This window comes from Phaenicophaeus curvirostris, chromosome 8 (assembly GCF_032191515.1).
Source record: "Phaenicophaeus curvirostris isolate KB17595 chromosome 8, BPBGC_Pcur_1.0, whole genome shotgun sequence".
In the NCBI taxonomy this organism is placed as follows: Eukaryota; Metazoa; Chordata; class Aves; order Cuculiformes; family Cuculidae; genus Phaenicophaeus; species Phaenicophaeus curvirostris.
The window spans coordinates 12,945,492-12,968,902 of record NC_091399.1 but is presented as its reverse complement, the minus strand read 5'-3'; the positions used below and the strand labels follow the sequence as shown (position 1 = coordinate 12,968,902).

The 23,411-nt window shown below is 36.0% G+C and overlaps 2 protein-coding genes across 8 annotated transcripts in view; one reads left to right on the top strand and one right to left on the bottom strand.

The window, feature by feature from the left end:
* Positions 1–23,411, top strand: part of KCNT2 (potassium sodium-activated channel subfamily T member 2) — a 140,791-nt gene that overhangs the window by 13,734 nt on the left and 103,646 nt on the right. For all 7 annotated transcript variants that reach the window (XM_069862520.1, XM_069862519.1, XM_069862517.1 and 4 more), the window contains exon 2: positions 16,255–16,334. In XM_069862520.1, the coding sequence (XP_069718621.1) occupies positions 16,255–16,334 (80 nt within the window). The remainder of the gene's footprint in view (positions 1–16,254; positions 16,335–23,411) is intronic.
* Positions 1–23,411, bottom strand: part of CFH (complement factor H) — a 131,625-nt gene that overhangs the window by 57,327 nt on the left and 50,887 nt on the right. The gene's annotated exons all lie outside the window — the stretch shown is intronic.

Below are 23,411 nucleotides of genomic sequence, written 5' to 3'. Positions count from 1 at the left end.
TCCTGGACTGAACCCAGTGGCAGGCAGAGCTGGACTCAGCAACTGGGTGCAGGAACTGGATTCTGGAACACATGATGAGAATCAGAGGCAGGCAGACAGAGCAGGTGTTCCCTGAACGTTATCCATCGAAGGAGAGGGGTAATCTTCATGATCTCTAACCTTTTATGCCAAGTATGGAGTGTATGGTGTGGAATATATCGTTGGTCAAGTTTGAGTTACCTGTCCTGTCTGCTTCTCCCAGCAGGTCCTCACACTTGCCACCAGCTCTGGGATGGCTTTAATTTACATAGGACTAGGTGTGAGCAGTGGCCTCTATACACCAATACCCTGCCAATATCTTGCTGATAGTAACTATCCTGCTTCTGTAGGCAGCCATTCTCTGCAAAACTTTGTTGGTCAGCTTGAGCACCTGAAGTTTTGAAAGAGGCTTAGCTGAAAAGTCAGAGAATATGCTCTGCTTTAGTTCAAGCCAGGACACGATGTCTTTCAGGTCATTTCTGAGAACAATGCAATTTCAGAACTTGGAGTTCAGTCACAGAGGTACCAGGAGGTGAAGATGGATACATGCAGTTTGTCTGAGCTATTAGAAAAGAAGAACAGCAACAAAAAAAAGGCGTCTTGGAACTTTGGAACTGTCTGGTTTTCTGACTCACACAAACTTGGGAATTTTTCATATATATTTCCCTTTTCCTTATTAAAAAAGAGATGCCCTCCATTTTTATTACATAAAAATCCTAGAAAAGAGTGAACGCAGTAGAATATCAGAAAACCTGAGACCGAAAAGGTAACAAAATAGGCTAATTACCTTATAATAAAGGGATGAAGTTTGAAAAGTGAGCACAAATCAAAGTTGTTACATCTGCTCTTGCCTTATGGGATATGAAGATGGAATTTTAGCCCACAGTGACACAACAGCAAAAGCTTATTTAATGGTGCAGGGTATATGTGTGCATATAGGGGAAATGCACATTGTTGCCAAAAGAAAATGTCATGTGAGGGTAGGCATTCACTTTGTTTTATATCAATGCTGTTTATTTACTTTTTGGGTTGTTTACTTATATTCCTTATTTTAAACGTTAGATTTTTTACCTTAGGTATCAATCTCCAGAGAACCTTTTCAAATGCCTTATAAAAATTTAAGCACATAATGTTCACTTCAGACTTCCCCCTTATCTATCTCTTCCAATTATCTCATAATGGAGCAGAGTGCTACAGCTCGTGCTCTATTTATATCTGTCATTTGCTTCATTCTTAGTTTGTTCCCAGGCAAACTCCAACTTGTAGGTCTTGGCATGGGTGCCATTTTCCTTTTTTCATCTCTTGATGTTCTAACCAGTGCTTATATTTTTATAATTCTTAATATACATTATAAGAATATTTTCATTTGCCTTTTGCCATGATCTTATTTAGCTGCTATTCCTATCTCCAATACTATAGTTACAAAATATGTCAATTTAGCATCTGGCATTGTAGCCCAGTCTCTGTGCCTGGAAACTCCTAACATTTCAGCAATGTTAGGAATATGACAATTGCAACATATAAAACTAAGTGGAATTATGATAGACATTGGATAGCATTAACTGTATATGTTCACGTCCAATTAGGAATTGCGTGGACATATTTATGCTAAGAATGGTGTATGCAAATCCACAGAAATTGAAATCACTCCACACTGAGCAGTATCTCCTGTCTGTATAAAATATTACTGTGTTCTCCAACTTAAGTGGCTATAGAATTGGATCTTTGAGACTCTTGTGTGTAAAAGACAAAACATTCTTAGGAGTTCATAAAGTGGAAAAATGGGAAGAACAAAAGAACACTGGAAGGAAAGTGTTGTGATATACCAAACCCCTATTTTGAACATCATACACACTTGCCTTGTATTTTTATTATTAATTGTATTTTGATAAAGTCCAGACACCTTGAATCTAGTTCAGACCCCTATAGAAAAGCACAGTAGGGAAAACAGAGGACCATATGGTTCCCATTTCAAAAAGAATGTGGCAGAAGTCAAGCAATGTCAGCAAGTGGATGGAGCAGAGGACTAGAATTTAGATCATAGATCATGAATGATACAATGAGGAATTCAGTGTACTGAACTACCCCTAATCCTGAAGACATACAAAAGACTGATAGGCTTGAGAGGCACTTTTAGAGGGAAGAACATTTGAAGAGAGAAAAAAAAATTGTGAAACTAGAAGAATGATAAGGACAAATAGAAAAGTTTACAAAAGTAAATGGAACACGGCCTTCCTCTACACAGAATAGTGGCTTGATAACCCTCATGTGCAGGTATGTGTTTGTGCACTAGAGTAGGATGAAGTGTTCAGCTCTTGACTGTGGTTGACTACTACTTCTCTAGAATCACTTTGGCAAAAAAATGATTACCCGTAAAAGCTTACTTTTAGGAATACTGTGTTTGTGCACCTTCTTAACTTGAATGTATTTCAAACACAGTTTTGACTAAACCTGGAAAAGTATCAATTTGGATTTTATGAACACTCCCAATTGAAATTGGAACTATGTCATGCTTTGTTTTAGTAAGCTAGCAGTGTACAATGTTATTTCAGTTGACTGTATAAATTTTTACAGCTAAAAGTTGAGACTGTAAGTTTTCTAATTCACATTATAGAAGGGTGAAAGCTCTTACAATATTAATTTTTTTCCCAGTCATATTTGTCTTTGCTTAATTAGATTTCTTTTAAAATTGAAGAGTGACTGCACCAAGATGTACTATTTAGTCTGTTATTTAGCATTTTAAACTGGCCTGTTTGTTCAGTTGTTTAGCAGGCAGTTGCAAGTGATAAGAGGAATTAATGTAAGAGCAGAGCAATTAACACATTGCTGCTTATACTAATATAGCCTCATTCTGGTATACCCTCTTTTTTTTCCCTCCATCAATACTATTCCCATGTATATTTCCACATTCTCTCCATTTGTGCTTACCATCAATATAGTTATTATGTAAACAAATTGACAGCATTTTCCTAATGATACTAAAGTGCTAATGATGCTGTCTTCTGAAGTGCTAAAATGTACTCTGGAACTCTTGTATTAGTTAATGTTCACCAAATGTTATTAAACAGCCTAATACAGGCAGTGTGAATAAGGAAGGATTGCAGAAAAACTTCTGTACTATCTTAGACAGAATAACTTGTGTTTGTGAAATGGGCTTTGGATGAATAGTAGCATAATCAATTAAACAAGTGATGTAATCCGCTAAAACTACCCATTGGAGCTCTAATGTCCAAAAAATGACAGATATGTGATTTTTTTCATAATGCACTTGGAAATATGTTAGTACTTTAAGAACACTGCTTAGTGGTTTGGCCTACAAAAATAATGTCTCAGCTTAGGGAATTAATTTTGAAAATAAGATAATAACATTTGTCTAAATTTGAAGGAGACAAAAATGAAACAAATAATTTATTTCTGAAATATTGTTTATAAATTTGCCAGCTGCAAAAATTCTAGATGATCGTGTAATAGAACTGACAGCTATTATTACTGTGTTACGAATAGCTTAATGATTAGCAGAATCAATGGCAGACCTTTCTTAAAAGGTCCATTAGCTAAGGACCAATGATGGAAGTATGTATAGCCAGCAAAAGTCTCACTGGTCTAAATCAAGGTTTAGTTTTAAACATAGTTATGGATAATACTGATTTTTTTCTTTTAGAAAAAGACCTGATAGCAACCCAGACCTATATCAAATTTATGAATGCAATTCCACGAACAATCCTTGTTCTGTTTACAATCCTTGAGTAGAGTTTTTGGATTTTTAAAAATTTTTTCTGGCAGCTAATTTATGGTGTCTTTTGAAACCAACACAAAGAGATAGTTCATCACTGTAAGTCAAACACTGCTGTTGCACTAAAGTCCAGCTGTTTCCACTAACCCAAGGTGTTGTTTACTTCTGCCATGCCTTTGCATTAACTATGATAATCACGATTAAGATGAGTTTGATCAAGAAACCAATAGAATTGAAAACTCTTTGTCCAAAGGAAAAAATAAAAATAATCTTCAATTAGAGCAAATTTCTATTCAGACTCATTTGGAAATTGCCCCTTTGCAAGGGTGGTATGAGCACAGACTCCCCTTTTGGAGACAGCAGGTTCTTACATTGGTCGTAAAACATCCTAACTTGTTGATGTATCTACTACTGTCTTACAAAAGTCAAGACAAGCCTATTTTACATGATTGACAGATAAGTGATTAAATGTTTACTCCTAGTTCATACACAAATCTGTACTACTGGTTTGTCTGGTAATAAGCAAATCAAGCACTGATTGGTCAGTACTGACAGATTTAATGATAGTTGGCAAGCAATTGCGTTGTTGAAAGCAGTAGAGAGAGCAGTGAACTACTTGTTGATGAGTGAACAACTAACTAGTTCCAAACGTGGACAGCTACTGCATCTGTAAACCAAAAAGTGCCTATATAACTTCCCTGAAAGCCAGTAGTAAGCCAATATATATCAATTACATGGTTTGGCAAGGACACGCATCTGAATATTCCTTAATGATTTTGCTGCTTCTACAGAAAGATCCCAGATCTACCCTTGTAAAAGGTCTCATACTGAACACATGTACATATTTTCCATATTGTGTATACACTTGACTGCAAGTTTATCACTCATAGACCACAACATTGAAGAGTTTAGCTCAGTCAAATTGAAATGGGTTGACCTGGAAGTGCAGTCTAAGCATAGCCTTATGTCCTGAACACTGTTGTGTTGCCAGGCCTCTGGGAGCAGTTCTTTCTCTGGAGTGCAAGTAGCAGCAAGCTCTAATCAAAGCTGAAGGCTTATGCCTCTTCTCCTTTTTAGGAGAATTCCCTCCACTGCAGGTTGCAAAAGTAAGGAAACTAAGGACCCCTCTATTTCATCAGCCTGAGCCCAGCGACTTTGTCTTAAGTACCTACTAACCATGCTACAATCCTGGGCAGCTGCTTTTATTTGCCATTTTCATAGAATCTTAGAATCGTTAGGTTGGAAAAGACCATTGAGATCATTAGCTCCAACTGTATCTTTGTATGCTTTTTTGTGAGGCTTTGCTACTGCTTCCTCTAGCCTGTGCTTATTTCATTGTGGTAGTTGCTGTCTTATGACTCCTTTGTAAGAAAGATTTCTTTCTTTCTCTCTCTCTCTTTTTTTTTTGTTTACACACACAACTGGAGAAATAATCAGTTTTATCATTTGGCCTTTGTGGATTACTGCTGCAATAGTGATTTGGGCTGTCAGATTTTTGTTAAAACTCTATAGCACTGTATGGCACCTGTCAAATAAGGATTTCAGTTCACTTCTCTGAACATGTAATATCTTAATTTGCTAGTGCTACCCAGATATTTATGTTTACATTGCTAGCTAGGTGTGTACGTGGATTTACCTTCTGCACAGCATAAAGCTCAGCCAGCCTTCTTCATGCTGTATAAATGTGTGAATGAATCCACTGCCCAGGGCCCTGGAGAACAACTTTGGCACTTATTCCATGCTCATCATATTCTTCTCTGGGGGGAGTTAGGACGTGACAAAGCAAATTGTGACAGTTACAAGAACTAGGGAAGGAAGGAAAGGAGTAAGTGGTAAGGGTGGTAACATAGTGAAATTGAGCACTTCTTTTCCTTCGCATCTCCTAAACTGAAGAAGTGTTCTACAGTTTTGCCGAAGAAAACAGGCAAGGGGACAAATAATCAAAGAATCAAAGATGTATGTATCACAGATCTGTAGAGGTGACTGCAAGTAGTAGACTACAGTAATCTTACTGGAGACTAAAATCAGCAACAGCTACATTCTGGTGAAGTAAAGGTCTTAATATTTGAAGGTCATAGTGTCTCAAGAGTTTTGCTACTTACGTTACCATGTCTTGATAGTAAAGTCCACTAGTTTCTGAAAACATAGTTCATACAGGTATGAACTTGCCTTCACATAGGCACATGAGAAGTGTAGACCAAGTGCGAAACTGTCATTGACTTGGGATGAGTTTTACTTGCAAGTTTTTTTTCTGTAGCAGAAATAATATTTTTTTTTCAGCAACTGTGTGAATCAAGTTCCTATATCATAGGAGATATAGAAGATATTTCACTGGCTTCATTTTGAAGCTGGATTTTTAGATCCAGCAACTGCAATACGTTCAGGTGTTATTTTCTCAAGGTTAATATTTATATACCCTTCAGGTCTATAATTGTTTTAGAGAAATATTCCTAATTTCAGGCATTGTTTCTCCTCTAAATATCCACATTGTGGGCATTTTGTTTGTCTGAAGGAAGCAGCTTTAGAAGATGGAAGAAAGGCAAAAAAAACCCAAGTAAATCTGAACGGGGCCAGAGAATTCAAATTCCTTAGAGGTATCTCTTCATTGGCCAGTTAAAAAAAAAAAAAAAAGTCCAGTCTTAAGTGTAAAATGTACTTATTTTTAACTTAACCTTAGGGAAGAAAGCTTTCCATGTTTGGAGGACAAATGCATTATTTTCTGAATCTGCAGACTATCCCAATTCATCTGATACTTCTTGTAAAACCTTTCTTAGTATTTCCAGTGAAGATAGCCTTATTTTTGCCTTTTTTTTACTGCTGAACTCTGTGGGAAGCGGTTAAACAACTAAGAATCATATCATCCCCATATAGTTATTCAGAAAACAATCATCAATTAAATTCAGGTAGAGGAATGAGAGCAGAATATAGCTCCCAAAGAGGATGACACAGAATCTAGATTGCATCCCACCTGGTCAATGTCTTTCATAGTGATTGTAGTTGTACTGGAAGGAAATTGAAGGCTTCAAAGACTTAAGAAATTTCATATGTTTTGTTTTAATTGGGTCAGAAAAACCAGGCAGTACCAAAATTCAAATGAAAACAAAACTATTCTTTGGGTCGAGGGAAAATAAGATCTTGTGATTTTGACATGTTGACATTTCTATCTTAAAACTCAGAACATTCCTTTTCTGAAAAGTGTCTCCTTATGCAATGTTAATTGACGATTAAGATTCCACACACAGATCATGTAAATGCAGCAGTTTACACTGAATGCTGTAGTTTAAGACAATTTTTCATAAGGTTCTATTTCATTTTGGGTAGATGCAGCTAACACTTTCCTATAGTTTTCTACATATTTGGTAAAAATGAAGCTTAACTTACTGAATCCCAGAATTTCACTTTGGAAAAAAAAAAATCCCTTTAAAATATGTTTTTCTGACTTGGTATAATTATGCTGTGCATTTTTCCAGGAGACATTGAAAAAACTGTTGCTTATGATTGAAAATTACCAAACATAACTAGCATAATACAGTTAAAATCGAGAAGCAGAAGAATCAACAAACAGAAGTAACAGAAAAGCAAGATAGTAACAATAAAAAGCTGTGGGTTTCTGTTAGAGAAGGATTAATATCTATGTTCTTGTGAATCTCACACTGACCTGCCAGTTTTGTGTAAAATACATGGTATAATTGAAATAGCAAGAAAATTGTTTCATTTTGGGAGAAAAAGAGTAAGTAAGTAGTTAAAGCAATAGGGAAATAACTTGTTTGAATATTTTTACTACGTAGTTATTTTACTGACGTCTAAGTGAACAGAATCTTTCCATTAATCAAAAAGATTGGGATTTACCCACAAACTTTTTTTGTTCCTTTTTTGAATTTTTTTTCTATCCATCTGTCCTTTTTTACTTCTTCCTTCTGCTGCATTTTCAGAAAACTAAATCTTGATTTCTTACTTTTAAAGTAAAAGTAAAACTGAGATCTAGTCTGTGAGGATACTATGTACAAACAACTCTCAGCTTTGTTCCACTTGCTGTTTTTGAAAACAATCTTGAATAATCAGAAGGAAGAGAAAGATAATTTATGGAAGAGCAGAGTAACAGAACAGCCAGATACGTTTGTGATACATATGAGAAGCAGAGTTCAAGTAAACAGTGATTTGGATTTCTCTGGTAATCTGAGAATAACTTAAGTCACTTGCAAGGGACCTGTGCACACGCAGTGTTTTTTACTTTTTTTTTTTTTAATGCTGGACTACGACACCCACACCCACACACAAAAAAAAGTGCTAAGTAACTCCTATGCCTAAACAAAGATCACGTTTCATTCACCCATACTTGGTTTAGTGTAAGAAGGGTGTATGTACCTGTAAACTGCCATGTCTAAAGTGAGCAATGAGTCTTGAAGATTTTTATTTATTTAATATTGTAGAGATGACAAAATCTACCCAAACAGCTTAAGCCTCTGATTTATCTGAACACCTGTTTCTATCTTTATCTGGATAATCTCCATGACAATGTCCCTCACAGTGCTTAGCTGCTTGCTTTGTAAGAGAAGTGTGAAACGGGGAGCATGCAAACTGTATCCAAACTTGTTAAAATAAAATCTACAGAGAAATAGCATCACATATTAGGATTTGGAGTAGGAGTGATACAACTCCATCACTGCCATCCATCTATTTTGATGATGAATATTTTCATGCATGGTCACCATTAAGCTTCAGATAGGCCTGAGGAAGAAGAAGCTTTTAAGGGCCATATAGTGCCAACAGTATGAGGGCACATATGAAGTGCTTCAGAGTTTATTTATTAAAACCTTGGTATTTGTGGGCTATCCTAATATGTAATACTGGAAGTAGGCTGAAGATTGATGAAATAATTCAAGAGGAGACGAAAGCCAAATATATCAAAAGCCCAGAGGTACCTGCAGCACAGGCCAGGATTTTGAACACTAGGAATTTAGAAGAAAAGGATTGACCTTTAGATTTACTATTAAACTAAAAGGTAAAGTGACAGGAGCTGGACAACAAGAAAGGAGATGTTGCCAGAGTTCAGACTAAATTAATGACACTCAGTGACAAGGAACCTTGAAAATGTTAACAGTGAAATGGAAGAAGGGCTACAGATAAGGCTCTACATTTGATTTGACTGTGGGCAGATTTGGTGGTAGTGGTGCTGTGGGAAAGAATTCTTCCTGCAAAAGAAAAAGCAGAGGCAAAAATGAGACTGAGAGAACAGGAAAGAACAATTCCAGATGGTGAAAGTGTCAAGAAGAAAGGTGTGTTTAAAGCAAAGTTCCATGCAGGGATTTACAGCAAAAAAAGAAACCACAGGAGGGACAGTGTGCTATTTCCTCAATGTTTTCAAGTGAATTTGTGAAATTCTGTAGTATGTTGAGGAGGACAAAACAGGGTGAATTCTACAAGGAGCTAGAGAAGATGAACTGCTGAAAAGAACTGGAAATCTTAATTTTGATGTTGAATAGGAAGAAGGAGGAATTGGAATGAGAGGATGATGGAGAGTAAATTGTGAGCTGTACATGGAATAGCAAGAGAGAGGTCTCAGAGTACCAAATGAAGAAGTTGAGGACAAGAAGGTAAATAGATGAACGGCTATAAAGATCTCCTGAAACAAACTACCTCGAACCTTGCAGACTGTTTTTAGTGTAGACACAAGTGTGTCTACTGGGGGAAATAAGTAAGGTTTTTTTTGAGAGGGAACAAGCATGTTACTAAGGTAACAGTTAATTGGCAATGTTACAACAGACAGAAGTTTGGTAAGCATCAATACAGAGATTCAAATGGAAGGTTTGCAATGATTAGTGTTAAAATACTGTAGTAGAAAATACTGTTAAATTTTAAATCAACAAACCAAGGCATGTTGTTATTCTATGAAGAGTAATGTAAAATTCATTCATACAATGTATGCAGGGTACCCAGGCAAGCTGCTCGACCCTGCGTAATATCTTGTCTATCACAGAAAGGTAGCGTTCAATGAAAAGACTGCTGTACTTGTAGGACAAGGATCTCTCATCTGACTTAATTTTAGAACATCAACAGGTGATGGAGACTTTTAGTTGTGATGCAAAGGAGGAGACTGTGTTAGGCACATGAAATCGTCCTCATAAGGCAGTTTCATGTGAAGTATGTTTGCCCAGAGGTTAAAAAGAGCTATTTTTCAATCTAGTGACAAAAAATTACAGATTGAAAATTCATTCTTTATTACTGGACCATTACTGGTGAATTTGTCACTGGTGTTCATGGGTGCAGGACTGAGGTGATAATTTCTTTTTTGAATTTACAAGACTGATTGTAAACGGGGGATTAAAAAAAAATATTATTAATTGATAGAAAAACATGCATACCACCCACCACTGAGTCTCAGTCACTTGCTATCATCTTCCCTTCAAAATCTTTCTCTCAAAGGAATGGAAAAACTGAAAATTCTTTGCACAGAAAAGTTTAAAAAAATAATGTGGTTTCATATCTCTGTTGCTCTAATATTAAGTTACTGCCACATACCTGTATAGTATTCATGAAGATAGTTTTATGTAACTGAAGCCAGCTGGTTGTGAAAAGGACCATGAAGCTGGCTCCATCAGATTTTTAAATATATTTCTATTTATATACATAAAAATACCGATAAACATACACTATTTAAATTGTAAGGAAGAAAATTATAATTAAGGGCTGAAATTTTTAGCATTGTGGCTTTTGAACAGTTAAATAAAGAAAAAGGTTTCACATAGAAAATATTTTCTGGTGGTTGCAGTTTCAAATTTTTACTTTGTGTAACCTGAAAAAATCAATTTTGCCTATTTTGTGATGCTATCTTGGATTTGTTTCAATTGAAACAAGCAGCATTAATTGGAAGCATAGTGTATAAAGGGTTTGAGCACACATGCAGTTCTAGGCTACAAGGTCATTTATAAATTGTTGATCCTTCTGTAATTTGTGATTATGCTGAACTCAGCTTGTGCTATTTCTATCTTCATTAATACAGACTCTTTTTATGGTGACACTGATAACACCTGATTTCTAGAAATCCATTAGTTATGGTAACATCCAATTACATAGTCAAGTGAATCTAGATGTATCTGGGAAAATTTCACTGGATTAACTCAGATTCACAGATTTAGAAGATAACTTCTAAATAAATACATGCATAGAAAGAAAAGAAGAAAAGAAATGCTGAGGCACAGATATCATGGCATACACTCTAAGTATTAAGGTGAACAAATGTGTCTTTTTTCATGGCAGTTCAAATTTGAACCAGACAGATGTACTGCTTAAGTTGTTCTAAAGAAGTACTGCAAAAATTTAATTTTGTAAAATAAAGACATAGTAGGTAATACTGCATGGTGCAAGGCAATTATTAGAAGGTGTGGAACCTGTGTTCTGTCATGCACATTCTTTATAATAACTAGCATTGTGAGTGTATGATACAAGACGGTATTACATGAACACTGTTCTGCAGAGACCTGGAAAACATTAATTGTTTTATTCATAATAAACAGGTTTAATCCCCTGTCAGAAAAAGACTTATTCCTGTTAGGGTTTATTTTGTTAGAAGTCGTCTTTAAGAGAAATGCAGGACCATATTGCAGATGTTAGATTTCATCAGCCTAATGCACAGCAAATGGCTTGAGTAATGATGCATCTTTCAAAGACTATCCCCTAAAGTACCCAGAAAAATACTGTGGCTTTGATCTCCACAACACCCTCATGTCATGCTCACACTACTAGAATGGGCTATCAGATTAGAAGGCTGCAAAAGAAATTGCATCTTTTCTGTCTTTCCAATAAGTGGGTCGAAACAAGCCACCATTTTGTTCAGCACGAGATGATGAGTTATAATTCAACTACCATCCTTGATCTGTCATATTGATTCTGGTGGACTAAACAGGCCTGGAAAGCCAAATGATCATTTTTCTGTGATGTTGTAAGCAAATCAAAGTTCTGAGTATTTCAGGACTTGCAAAAATTCAAAAAGAAGAGAGCTGCTACGCAAGACAGCCATCATTAAATCTTTTATTGTATAAGAAAGAAAAGCTCCTTTCCTTTTTTTTTCAGTAAAATAACTTTGACAATAGCGGTTCACTTTAGCACTTTAAATGCTTAATTTTTAAGCCCCTGTGTGCCCCCTAAGATTTCAGGTTTGAAATCTAACAGGATTTCACTTATATTGGATTGGCAAATAACAATAAAACCCATATTGTGTTTATATTGCAAGCGTCTTTTTGTAGGGAAAATATGCAATGTCCCTTCCCATAAAGATGGATTTAATTAAATTGATATAGTCTTCTTCAGAATAGCTGAATTTATACTGTTAACACCTTTTCATGATTCCATTGTCAAGAAGTAGTATTGTAAACATTTACAGCTCTTAGCACGCACAATACTTTCACTTTTGAAGGGATTATTTCTGCAAAATATGCTATTTTCTTACACAAAAGAAAGATAATTTGTAGATTTGAGGATGGAAGGTAGTATTTTTACTACAGCAAAGTGTGGCTATGGAGTGTGGCTGTCCATTGTAAATAGGAATAGAAAAACGCAGAGAAAATTATTTAAGCATCCAGGATGCAGACAGATTAATCCCAGTAATTTACAGTCATGAGAAGTGCTTTGCATTAGTGTCCTTGTCATGAATTAGTATTTTCCTGCTATTCTTTGTATTACATTGGAAAGTACTACTCAAATTACATCTTGACTGAACTACAAGAGTGGCATGTATACTTGTACTTTGGGTATTTCATAGGTGCTTCTTACAATCTGAGAGATTCGACTAAAATTTCCTTGGGGTTAAACTAGGGAAGACCACTATTAACAGTATTTAATTTTAAAAAGAAGATTAAAAACCACACACTGTGTTTTCAAGATAATCATATAACTTCAGTTGTTTTTAACACAGGTGTATCAGCCACGTATTTGTGCATTCTCAATAAAGTCAAAGCAAGTATAAGACCTGTTCCTTAACTTCCAGAAGCATCTTTTCATGGAACATTTGATGCCTACCACATGTATAGAAAAAGTCAGAAGTGATTAACTGACTGCATACACAATCCGTAAGTTCATCAAACATTTCTGCCCCAGTAACCACCTGGAAGGAATAGTGTTTTAATTCTTCAGCTTGATTTCCTTTTGGTCATGGTGATCTGAACTACAAGTATCTTTTACAGGAAGATCAGAAACGTGAAGCACAAATTATTTAAACTACATGTAAAATATTTACCTATAGTTATAGAACAAACCCAAACCTATTCCATAGGCCACATAATATATGTACACATATACTATCTCCCTGTATTGCATGTGTGCCATTTCATCAAAACCATTTGCTTGTAATTCCAACTGGTATTTATCCTGCAACAAAATGATCGAGTTTTATGTAAGCATGTGGCATGGATTTCACTCACTCACTTAGAACATCCTTACTGAGTTGTACTTAAGTCCAGGAAAAGCATGTTGAAGCCCTTGACTACTATTACAAAGTGACTCAACTAATATTGCAAGCAAGAATAAGAATTTGTATCACATTCCTGAAATACTCCTTTTCTAAGTTACACTTCATAGTGGGGAAAAAGGCAGAAAAGAGCAATTACTTGAGATAAAATTTTAATCATTAAAAGATTACCTCAAAGGCTCAAGTAGAATGAGTGTTCCTCCTAAAAATAAAAAGCAGGATATTAGGTAGGAACAGTATCTGAGGTTTCAGCCCTTATACCTGCCACTGGCTCCTTCAGCCGCTCATTCTCAGCTTTAATTAGTAAGTAGCAACTTTTAAGAAACAAAGTGAAATACTATCAACCTGGTAGCCAAGGCATTGTTTAGGTTTGCATTGATTATAGATATATGCTAATGTATTTCCTGAAAATGTAGAAGGCTGGTAGTGTTTTTGGCTAAGTTTAAAAAAGTCAGGGGAAGGAGAAGGAGGAGTTGATCCACAGAAGTGGTTAGCAGCATTCCTAATCCATTTTGTCATGGAAACTGCTGCACTATGGAATCCCAGTCTGCTGTGAGCACAGGCTGCTAAGGAAAGAGAAGTAGACAGCTGTTAGAAGGCTATCAGAGCAATTTGTAATGGTAGTGATAGGAGAGTGATTAGTTCCCACATCCTTTTTCCTCATTATCATTAAATCATGGCTTACTGTTAACATGTTGTTCTTTCATGATAAGTGACTACTGTAATTTTTTTATTGAAAAACTCAGAGATTAGTTTAGAATATGTAAAAACAATCATCGACATTGTGCTCCTTTTAAATAACATCCTCTACCTCAATAGCTTGTGCCGCTTTGTTTACCTACTGAATTATGTCCTTGAAGACTGAGTATATACAGTTAGCATGTGGCAGCTGCCAAATTATGGGAAATGTTTCCCACTAAAACTGTCACTGCATTAATGACAGTAAGTACCTTGGGAAATATGCAGAAAGAACTGAACTCAGGCCTCCATAAACCCACTCAACTAATCAACCCATGGACACACTTCTTAACCTGTCTTAGGTTACCAACTATCTAAATTGTACTTCTGTTAATGGCAACAGCACAACACTCGCTCTACATTTAAGCTCAATAAGAGCCCAGAAACAAGTTACTCTTCATTTGATGGGCTGCTTCTCTAGTTTGGTGGCAGTTTCTAGGACATTCCTCTGGGCCTGAACTCTTTGAAATATGCAGTTGCAGCTACTCTTCATTTAAAAAGCAAAGGGCAGGCAGATTCTTCTTTATTTCTAACTTAATTCCAGCCTTAAGTCTTTAATTCCAACTGCTTAAAGATCTTACGACAGAAGGGATAGAGCCAGATAGGACAGAAGAGCTGGGCTGTGGTAGGGTTCATATATCATTGGGTCAACCATGTCATTACACAAAAATAAATTCAAAAGTTCTGTAAAACGAAGAGCTCAGTGTCAGTATAGCTTCTTACAAAAAAGGTCATGTTTTTGCCTCCCCTGAATAGGGGAAGCAGTGTAGTTCTCCATTCTACAAGGAACACTACAATAAACCACACTAAAGCTAAATGACTAGCAAAAATTTACTGACCTCACTAAGTGAGTCATAGCCTGACCCTGTAAACTTATGGTAATAACTAAGCAAGCACAAAAAAGTCATGCTACATGAGGCGACATCCATTCTGGGCTCATAACTAAATAATCTTCCAATTCCATAAGTGTAGAGAAATATAGGATACGAGACAAGTATCTGAAGGGAAGAGAGAGAGACTATAGATAATATTAGATTATAAAAAAATTGTTTAAGCAAAGGCTTCAAATGTAAGAAGGGAAGAAGAGAAAAGAGGATCTTGCTTAAAAAACATGACAATACCTAAAAGAACATGTAACTGAAATACAATCCTTTGATGACAGAAAAACTACTGAAAAGGAGTGCTCAAATAAAGGTCAAGTATGCCTATGAACAGAGAAGGTATGTGCAATTTTGCCGCAAGTGATGGTATACAGAGAAAGTGAGAAGTATGAAAGTAGCTCACTGTGATACCACTTTATTCTTTTGCTCAAAGCAGCACAGAATGTGTGCTGGGTGAAGTGATTCATTGCTGGAGGAGAACTGGGATTGGCAAGGAAGATCCAAACAGTTGGGTAGAGCAGGGACTTAAGTGGAAGTAGAACTAATGCTGCACTTATCCTTCAGCTAGCAGTGCAGCTCCACAACTCTGCAATGGACTGAGTTTTTCTATACAACTAATGCACCTTTTGTCCCCCTTGCCAGCCCCTGCAACAGTTTTCTTCTCTCTTCTAGTCTGTAGAACTATTTCATGAGCTGTACTCAGACTGAACTGAGGGACAGAAATATGAAATACATCCTGGCAATTTTCTGGGGGGAAGGGAGGAAAAAAAGATGTTGCTGTTGCTTAAATATAATCAGGAAGGGGAGTTATTTTCCTTACAATATTGTATGATTGCAATATAATTTTGCTTTCAAGTCTCAGTATTTCATTATGACAAAAGCAAAATTCAGAGAGGGTGATTTGTTTCGTGCATGAGTATATGATTAAAAGTGAATGCAAACATGTGAATTTAACTGAGATGTGAATATTCAAGATATGAACAACACGGGAAAAAGAAGAATCATTAAAATGTCAGTTTTACAGGAAGAGAGTTAAGCTGAAATGGAAGTCTAACCTGAACATCAAGAAAATCTTGCTTACAAAGATGCAGATATGGGAATAGTCTTCCAATGAGAATATCAAAAACATAGATGCCTCTGGTTTTTCAGTGTAGAGTGTTCAAGTAGTATGAAAATGATTCTGCATGTAAAGGGGATAAACTAAATAAGTATTGTGGTTTGTTTGGTTTTTTTTTGTTTTTGGTTGCCTGTTCTTTTAGCCTCTTAACATTAGTCATTCAAATCCAAGTGAGCTTTTGACTGAACACTCTCATGTGTTCCTTTACTTATATATAAAGACAAGATGATTAGGAAAACAAAATATTTTGAAAAAATAATTTATCATCTTCCATATTCAACTAATACTTCCTTTTATATTTCAGGGTGCAAGTTGAATTCTATATGAATGAAAATACATTTAAAGAGAGACTAAAGCTCTTCTTCATCAAAAACCAAAGATCAAGTAAGCGGTTGGATTAATTTCTGTTAAGCATAATTGTGATACTTTGGGTAGAATCCGATTCCATTGAAGGCAACAGCAAAGTTATCATTCATTTTCTTCTGAGCTAAAATTTTACCTCATATAGGAGTCAGTTAAAACCTAAACCCAATATACTTATTTTGTAGTATCAGATGCTAAGTGATGTGGTTTTATTTCTGTATTGTGATCAAGTTGACTAATGTGCATGGATCTGACATTGCAACGCTAATTGACAAGTTGTAAGCTCATACCTAGGAAAGCAAAAAAAACCTCTTAAGCTGCTGAATGAAAAAAGCTGCAGAATTACATAGCTTTTTGAACTGTTCAGGAAACTAATGGGGAGGACACACTTCCTGAGGTACCACAGAAGTTAAATCCTTGTCTTTAGTCTGATTTAATAATGTCTTAGAATCATGGAATTATCGAGGTTGGAAGAGACCTCTACGATCATCAAATCCAACTTTAATCTTCATTGACATATGCCCCTAAATTCATAGACCATCATAGAAGAGAAAATATAGAGTGGCCAAGATATTAATCATAGAATCATAGAGTCATAGAATAACCAGGTTGGAAGAGACCCACTGGATCATTGAGTCCAACCATTCCTGTCAAACACTAAACCATGCCCCTTAGCACCTCGTCCACCCGTGCCTTAAACACCTCCAGGGAAGGTGAATCAACCACCTCCCTGGGCAGCCTCTGCCAGGGACCAATGACCCTTTCTGTGAAATTTTTTTTCATAATGTCAAGCCTGAACCTCCCCTGGTGGAGCTTGAGGCCATTCCCTCTTGTCCTGTCCCCCATCACTTGGGAGAAGAGGCCAGCACCCTCCTCTCTACAACCTCCTTTCAGGTAGTTGTAGAGAGCGATGAGGTCTCCCTTCAGCCTCCTCTTTTGCAGGCTAAACAACCCCAGCTCTCTCAGCCGCTCCTCATAAGGCCTGTTCTCCAGCCCCTTCATCAGCTTTGTTGCTCTTCTCTGGACTCACTCCAGAGCCTCAACATCCTTCTTGTGGTGAGGGGCCCAGAATTGAACACAGTATTTGAGGTGCTGTCTCACCAGTGCCGAGTACAGAGGGAGAATAACCTCCCTGGACCTGCTGGTCACACCGTTTCTTTTTATATACATCCATGCATCTTTTCCAAAGGGACAGAAATACTGTATTTTATCAGCTCTTGATATAGACCAGTGGAGTTCATAGCTGAGAAGAGTAATTTAATTTTCCTTTGTGTAGCAGGATTGAATTTCTCTCCATTTTCTCTATACCTGTAAAGAACTAAAATTGCAGTAGCTTTATACATAAAACTTCTAGAACAGAAATAATATATTTTCGCCTTTGTAATACGGTTAAAATAATTCCATGGCTTTGTGCCTGGGAAAGGACAAAAAAGACAAACTAAAGAACTTAACTTTTTTTGGTGTCCTGATCTAAAAAAACCCAGACAAAAAAAATCTGGGATACCAGATCAAGTCTTTAAAAATAAGACAGACCATAACATCTTCTGTCTGTAAGTGCTAGTATTAAATAAATACTAATTTTACATCTCAGAACATGATCTTTTTATTGGCTAAGCTTCTCTAACTGATATTTTCAGTTTGAGCTTAGGAATTATTTGCGTGTTTCCAGCTGGAGAATCTGTCTTAACAAAGCTGTTGGACATTCATCCATGGGAAAGCTTTATTTATTACGCTTATAGACACACAAGAAAAACATAATCTTAATTCAGATGCCTAGACAGCATAGAAAGCAGAGGACTACCTCTGCTAGTAAATGATGTGGATAGCCTTCAGATTATGTTCACTTCTAAACTTCAGGTGGGACACAGGCTTTTTCAAATTGTTACATATTTAACTAGATTTGGTTGGTAAATTTATTTTCTATTTTTTTCTAATTTCTAATTTTTTATTTGAAATAAGTTTCTTATTCAGTATTAGCACACTCTAGAGCTCTCTTATTGCATTTTGGACTGTATGAACATAATATGTACAAAACCTCAGTATGCATAGAGCAAACAAAGGAGATGTAGGAAGAACAATTTCCTACTCCATTTTATGTTTACAAATCTGTGTTGCAGAGAGAATGAATTTTTGCTCATACAATTTGTATGCAGGTTGTGGACTGTCCCTCCACAGAGATATTAAAAAGCATTCTAGACATGGTCCTGGGCAACCAGCTCTTTAGTGTCCCTAAGGGGACAAAATGACAAAATGAGGGGAGTTGGACAAAATGACCTCCAGATGTCCCTTCCAACTTCAACCACTCTGTGATTCTTGTTAGAGATTAAAGGGCTTAAGTAGATCTGTATTTTAAATGCAACTAATTGCAGTACAACTTCTTAAATGGTTTTAGTTGTCTTCTACTTTTCTCCCTGTGACTTCACATGTCTACGTATTTTATATCTTTATAGCCTTTGACTTCTGATGTTATTGGTAAAGTGCGTAATGGAGTAAGAGACAAAACAGAAAAAGCATACTAAACTAGGAAAGAGTATTACTCCTGGCTAGAAATGCAGCCTCAGAAGCTCTAAGCAACAAATAGTCTTTTTGTTCCTTATCTAGTCCACAAACAGGGAGATTTGATGCATTCTTTGCTAAGAACATCTATAAAATTGCGACCTGACTCACTCTAAATCTCTTTTCACTGACAAGTTAGGAAGGTGCTGAGTAGTACCTTCTTGCTTGAGATAAGCTGAATGGAAAAAAAAAAAAAAAAGCATTCAGAATTAGTAAGTTCAGTCAAACACTCCTTCTGCTTATACAGATCTTGGTGCTTATCCAAATACTCACAACCAGAATCCTTTAAAATATAATCTCCAAAACCCTGCTGCTAAGAAAGTACCTGCCACTCATTCAAGTGTACTCAGTCAATCCTGCATTAAGATTGAAGGTTTCTGTTGCCCAGAGGTATACTAAATAAAAATATATATAAATAAATAAATATAAAAAAAGATATAGCCCTTCAGATCTTGGTCATTGTTCAGCAAGAGCGCTGAAAACCTTGTTCATATACTAAGGTGTCACTGCTGTCATTGAGAAAATAATTGTCAGTAGTAAATTTTCAGATGTCATAACTAGATCAGACTACACATGTTCAAACAGGTTTTTCTAATCCATTAGACTTCACAAGTGAATTCAACACATCAGAGTATAATATCAGGTGCTTTGGTTAGCCAGAGGAGTCAGCAGCAAAATTTATATGAATTTTCTATAGAATACTATTCTGATCTAGATCACATACAGACTGATAGTATGAAATATCAAATGTTTTGTTCATTATACAGGTTTTGGAAGTTACTCTATAAACTAATAAAACAAGCCTTCATCTGTGTCTAATATCAATCTTCTACTCAATCTTGGGCAAGCAAATGCCCAATCAAGCTCAACCAATGCATGAAAAGCATTTTACAAAGTTGTCCAGTCAGCCCCACTAACACCCTTCCTCCCGCGCCCCAAGGGAAAAACATACTGGTACTGGTATGACTTGCTTGTGTTTGCCAAGATCACACACTGCATTATCACAGCCTAAAATAAGTCCCAAGGGGAAAAAATAAGAGGCGTTTCAATTCAGTGGAGAAAGAATAAAAGATAATCGTCACCACAATATTAATTTTTAACAGTATATTTTGATCCAACTCCTAAAGCTAGCTGCTGTTGAGATGATTTTGCTAAAATACAAAAATATGTTAGAGACTTATGAGAAAGGAATAGTTGAAAGGGACTGTAAAATCTTCAGTTGCTATCTGTCACTCTCACTTTGATTTACATCAGCTCTCTAAATCAGATGATCAATCCACAAAAATGCTTGTGAGGGAAGCATCAAGAATTTAGCATAAAAGTGAAAGTCACATTATACTTCACCAGTACTGACTGTATCGTTCTGTACTTAAAATGCTTGCATAAATAACAAATACTTCTTCAAACTGAAAAGGAAACATTAGTGTTTGACATGTTTATATTTATTTCACAAAACAAACAGATTTTGAACTATTATTATAAATTTTTTCTTTTAAAGAAGATAAAGGATGTAACACCATGGTTACATGGACACACTGAAATTACAATCTCATTGAAGAATAAATAACTGGATAACAGTGTATGATTGATGTAGCTGAATACAAGTTTCAGGCACCAGTGTCAAAACAGAGATATTCTGTACAAATAACCCTGTTACTTAAACAATCTGGCTGTAAATGGAATAAAAGAAATTAAGTAAAGCAGATCATGTTGATCCACTGACGGCATGTAAAATAGCTAACAAAAATAGTCAGCTAATGGGAGTATGAAATGCTTTCTTTGTAACAGCAATAAATGAAAACTTATTTGAAATGCCTTCTCCACTGACTGGTCTTTCCTTCCCATATTTGAAATACTGGATCTCCATGACAGTGAAATAAATGCATTTCTTTCAAAACTGGTGATGCCCCAACTGTGAGGCTACAGAAGATTTTGACCAGAGAAAATACTTATTTAGTAGTCCTACATTAATTACTAAAGGTTTAGCAGGGATGACTACTGCATCTAGCAGCACATCTTATTTGTAAAGGCTGAGGCATACAGAACCGGGAGAGGTGACCTTCTGAAACCTGAACCCTGACCTTCTGAAGTCTGTTCTTCCATATCTACATTTTAGTAACTAACCAAATTGCATATGGTAGAAGACCTGTCCTATTGCCTTACTTTATATATAACCCAGTCAATGGTATGCATTCTGTGTCTATACTAACTAGAACTTTCAAGTGAAAGCATGTCTGGTGTGCAAACTCTATTTTAGATTCTGTGCAAAACAGCCATTCCTGTGGACATGCCCAGAGCCTGAAATATTTTTGAGCATAGCCTGGAATAGGTCCATGGAACTTGAAAATTTGAATACCTAAGTAGTTTTTTGGACTTAAGTGTCTTTTTGGATTAAGGTTTGATAGTTAAGGAGTTTAGGGCAGCAGCCAGGAGCATGGAACCCTTTTATTGATGTAGTTTGTAATTAGAAAAACACCATTTTCTTTTGGCATTTAAGCCAACATATAATTTCAAGTGATGATTGGAAATCAGGCCATTATCAGTGCAGAAAAGAAGTGTTTCACACCAAGATTAACATTTACAGAACTAAAAAACAGAAGAAGCAAACAGGAGACTTTTGTACTTGTCTAAGAAGGTTAGACAACACAAAAATGGTAAGGAAAAGAAATCCTAGTGAGCTTTATTTGTTTTTTTGGGGGGTGTTAAGTGGCATTTGTGGGTTGTTTATTGCTTGTTTGTTCTGTTGGTTTTTTGTTGTTTTTTTTTTCTTGAACATTATCAGCTCTTCTTGTTGTAATAGCCTAGTTGTTATAGCAACCATTCATACTCCAGCAGAATTTCAGGGAAGAGTTGGTACAGACAAACAGTTCATGTTTTCTTCAGCAACAAAAAGATGAAAAAAAAAATCACAGCATTGTTCAAGTAAAGTATTAGGGTTCTGTCCAGTCAAATAATAGCATGATATAACACCTATCTTCTACCACCTCCCAATCCCTTCAACGTCTTCAGTCATATTGGGGAATAAATAGTCTGGTTAATTACTCTTGCTAGGACATTAGGAATCACTAGGTTAATGTTCTCAAAAGTAATTGCTTACAACAGCTGTGGGACTTCTCATAGTCCAGAGCACATGATTTTAACCCCTAGCTTACAGATGACAGGATGCTGTAAAAGTCCATCCAGTTCTCATGTGATAACTGCAACTTTGCAGTTAAAAGTAGTAAGCAGTGTTGTGTTACAACCATTAAGGTTTCTTTCAGCAATTGCATGGTAGCATATTTAAGAATTTATTTTCTATTTTACTGTGTTTGCTGTAGATTACTGTAGATTTTAATGGGAGGGGAACTAGTAGATATAAGAGGTTATTTATCAGTTTTATCTATAAGGTGTTAGTTTTGAAGTTAGGATTGAGTAAAGTAAAAATATAATATTACCATAAGATAATAAAAATTATTTCCTTAAAAAGGAACCTATGCACACAGCTTTGTGTATGTGTAATGAAGTTGTAGTTCTCAAACCACAGAAGTAATTATATAGAATTCAGCAGACTTGCTAATATATTTGCAACACAACAATAAAAGATGCTATCTTTACTATGAATAGGTGCAAATGAAGTCACATCTATGCAAGAATCAGTCAACGATATTCTGCTTTAGGCAGAAGGGTTCGACTATTCAGAACTGGACTCTCAGTTCACAGGACTGAAAAAAATTATTGCTTTAAGTGACCCCCCCCACTTAACCTTAGTTAACTGTCAGTTTTCACTTAATTGGTGAATGAAAACTTAGAGCCAAGATTTAGATTCAAATATTTACACTGATAAAATTTTAAGACTACTGATTTGAGTAACAAGATTGAGAATTTGAACTCTAATCCTCTAATGAGTGTAAAATCTGATTAAAGTACAGTCAAGTTCTACTGTAGTAGATAATGGCTTCAGTTAGCACTGACATAAATTGCCCCTGTGATAGAAGCAAATGCCCATGTGGATCCCTTTGAAAGAATCCTATCTTCGTGCAGTTAACTGGTTGTTTTTGGAAGTACTGTAATATTTTGTGGTAGTATCTGTGATACATTCTTTCAGCTGGAACATTTCACTATTCACATGGTCTGTAGAACAAGCCGTTGATTCAATTCAGTTGTGCATTCAGCATGCCTTTCAGATATCCTGTTTCTTGGATGCGTAATTACACAACCTCAGCATTAAATAACAGTTAATAAGCAGTTTAATATTTTATAAGTTGGGATGGAACTGATATATTCTGTATGAGAAGCTACTGCATGAATGCTTTCAGATATTAATATTTACATACTTGCCATTGTATATCCTCTTCTTGTGGTTGAAAATGTGTCTTCTTCATATTTCCTTATCTTGCATTTCAAATACCATGTGTATTTCTGCTTCCCCAGAAGACCCAAAGTATGGCATCATGCAAAACGAATGGCTTTCAAACAAATGACTATTTATTTACATTAAAACTGACTGAATCTGAACCTAGAGTTTTCTGGGAGCTGGAAAGGTGTATCATAGGTGTATTTGAC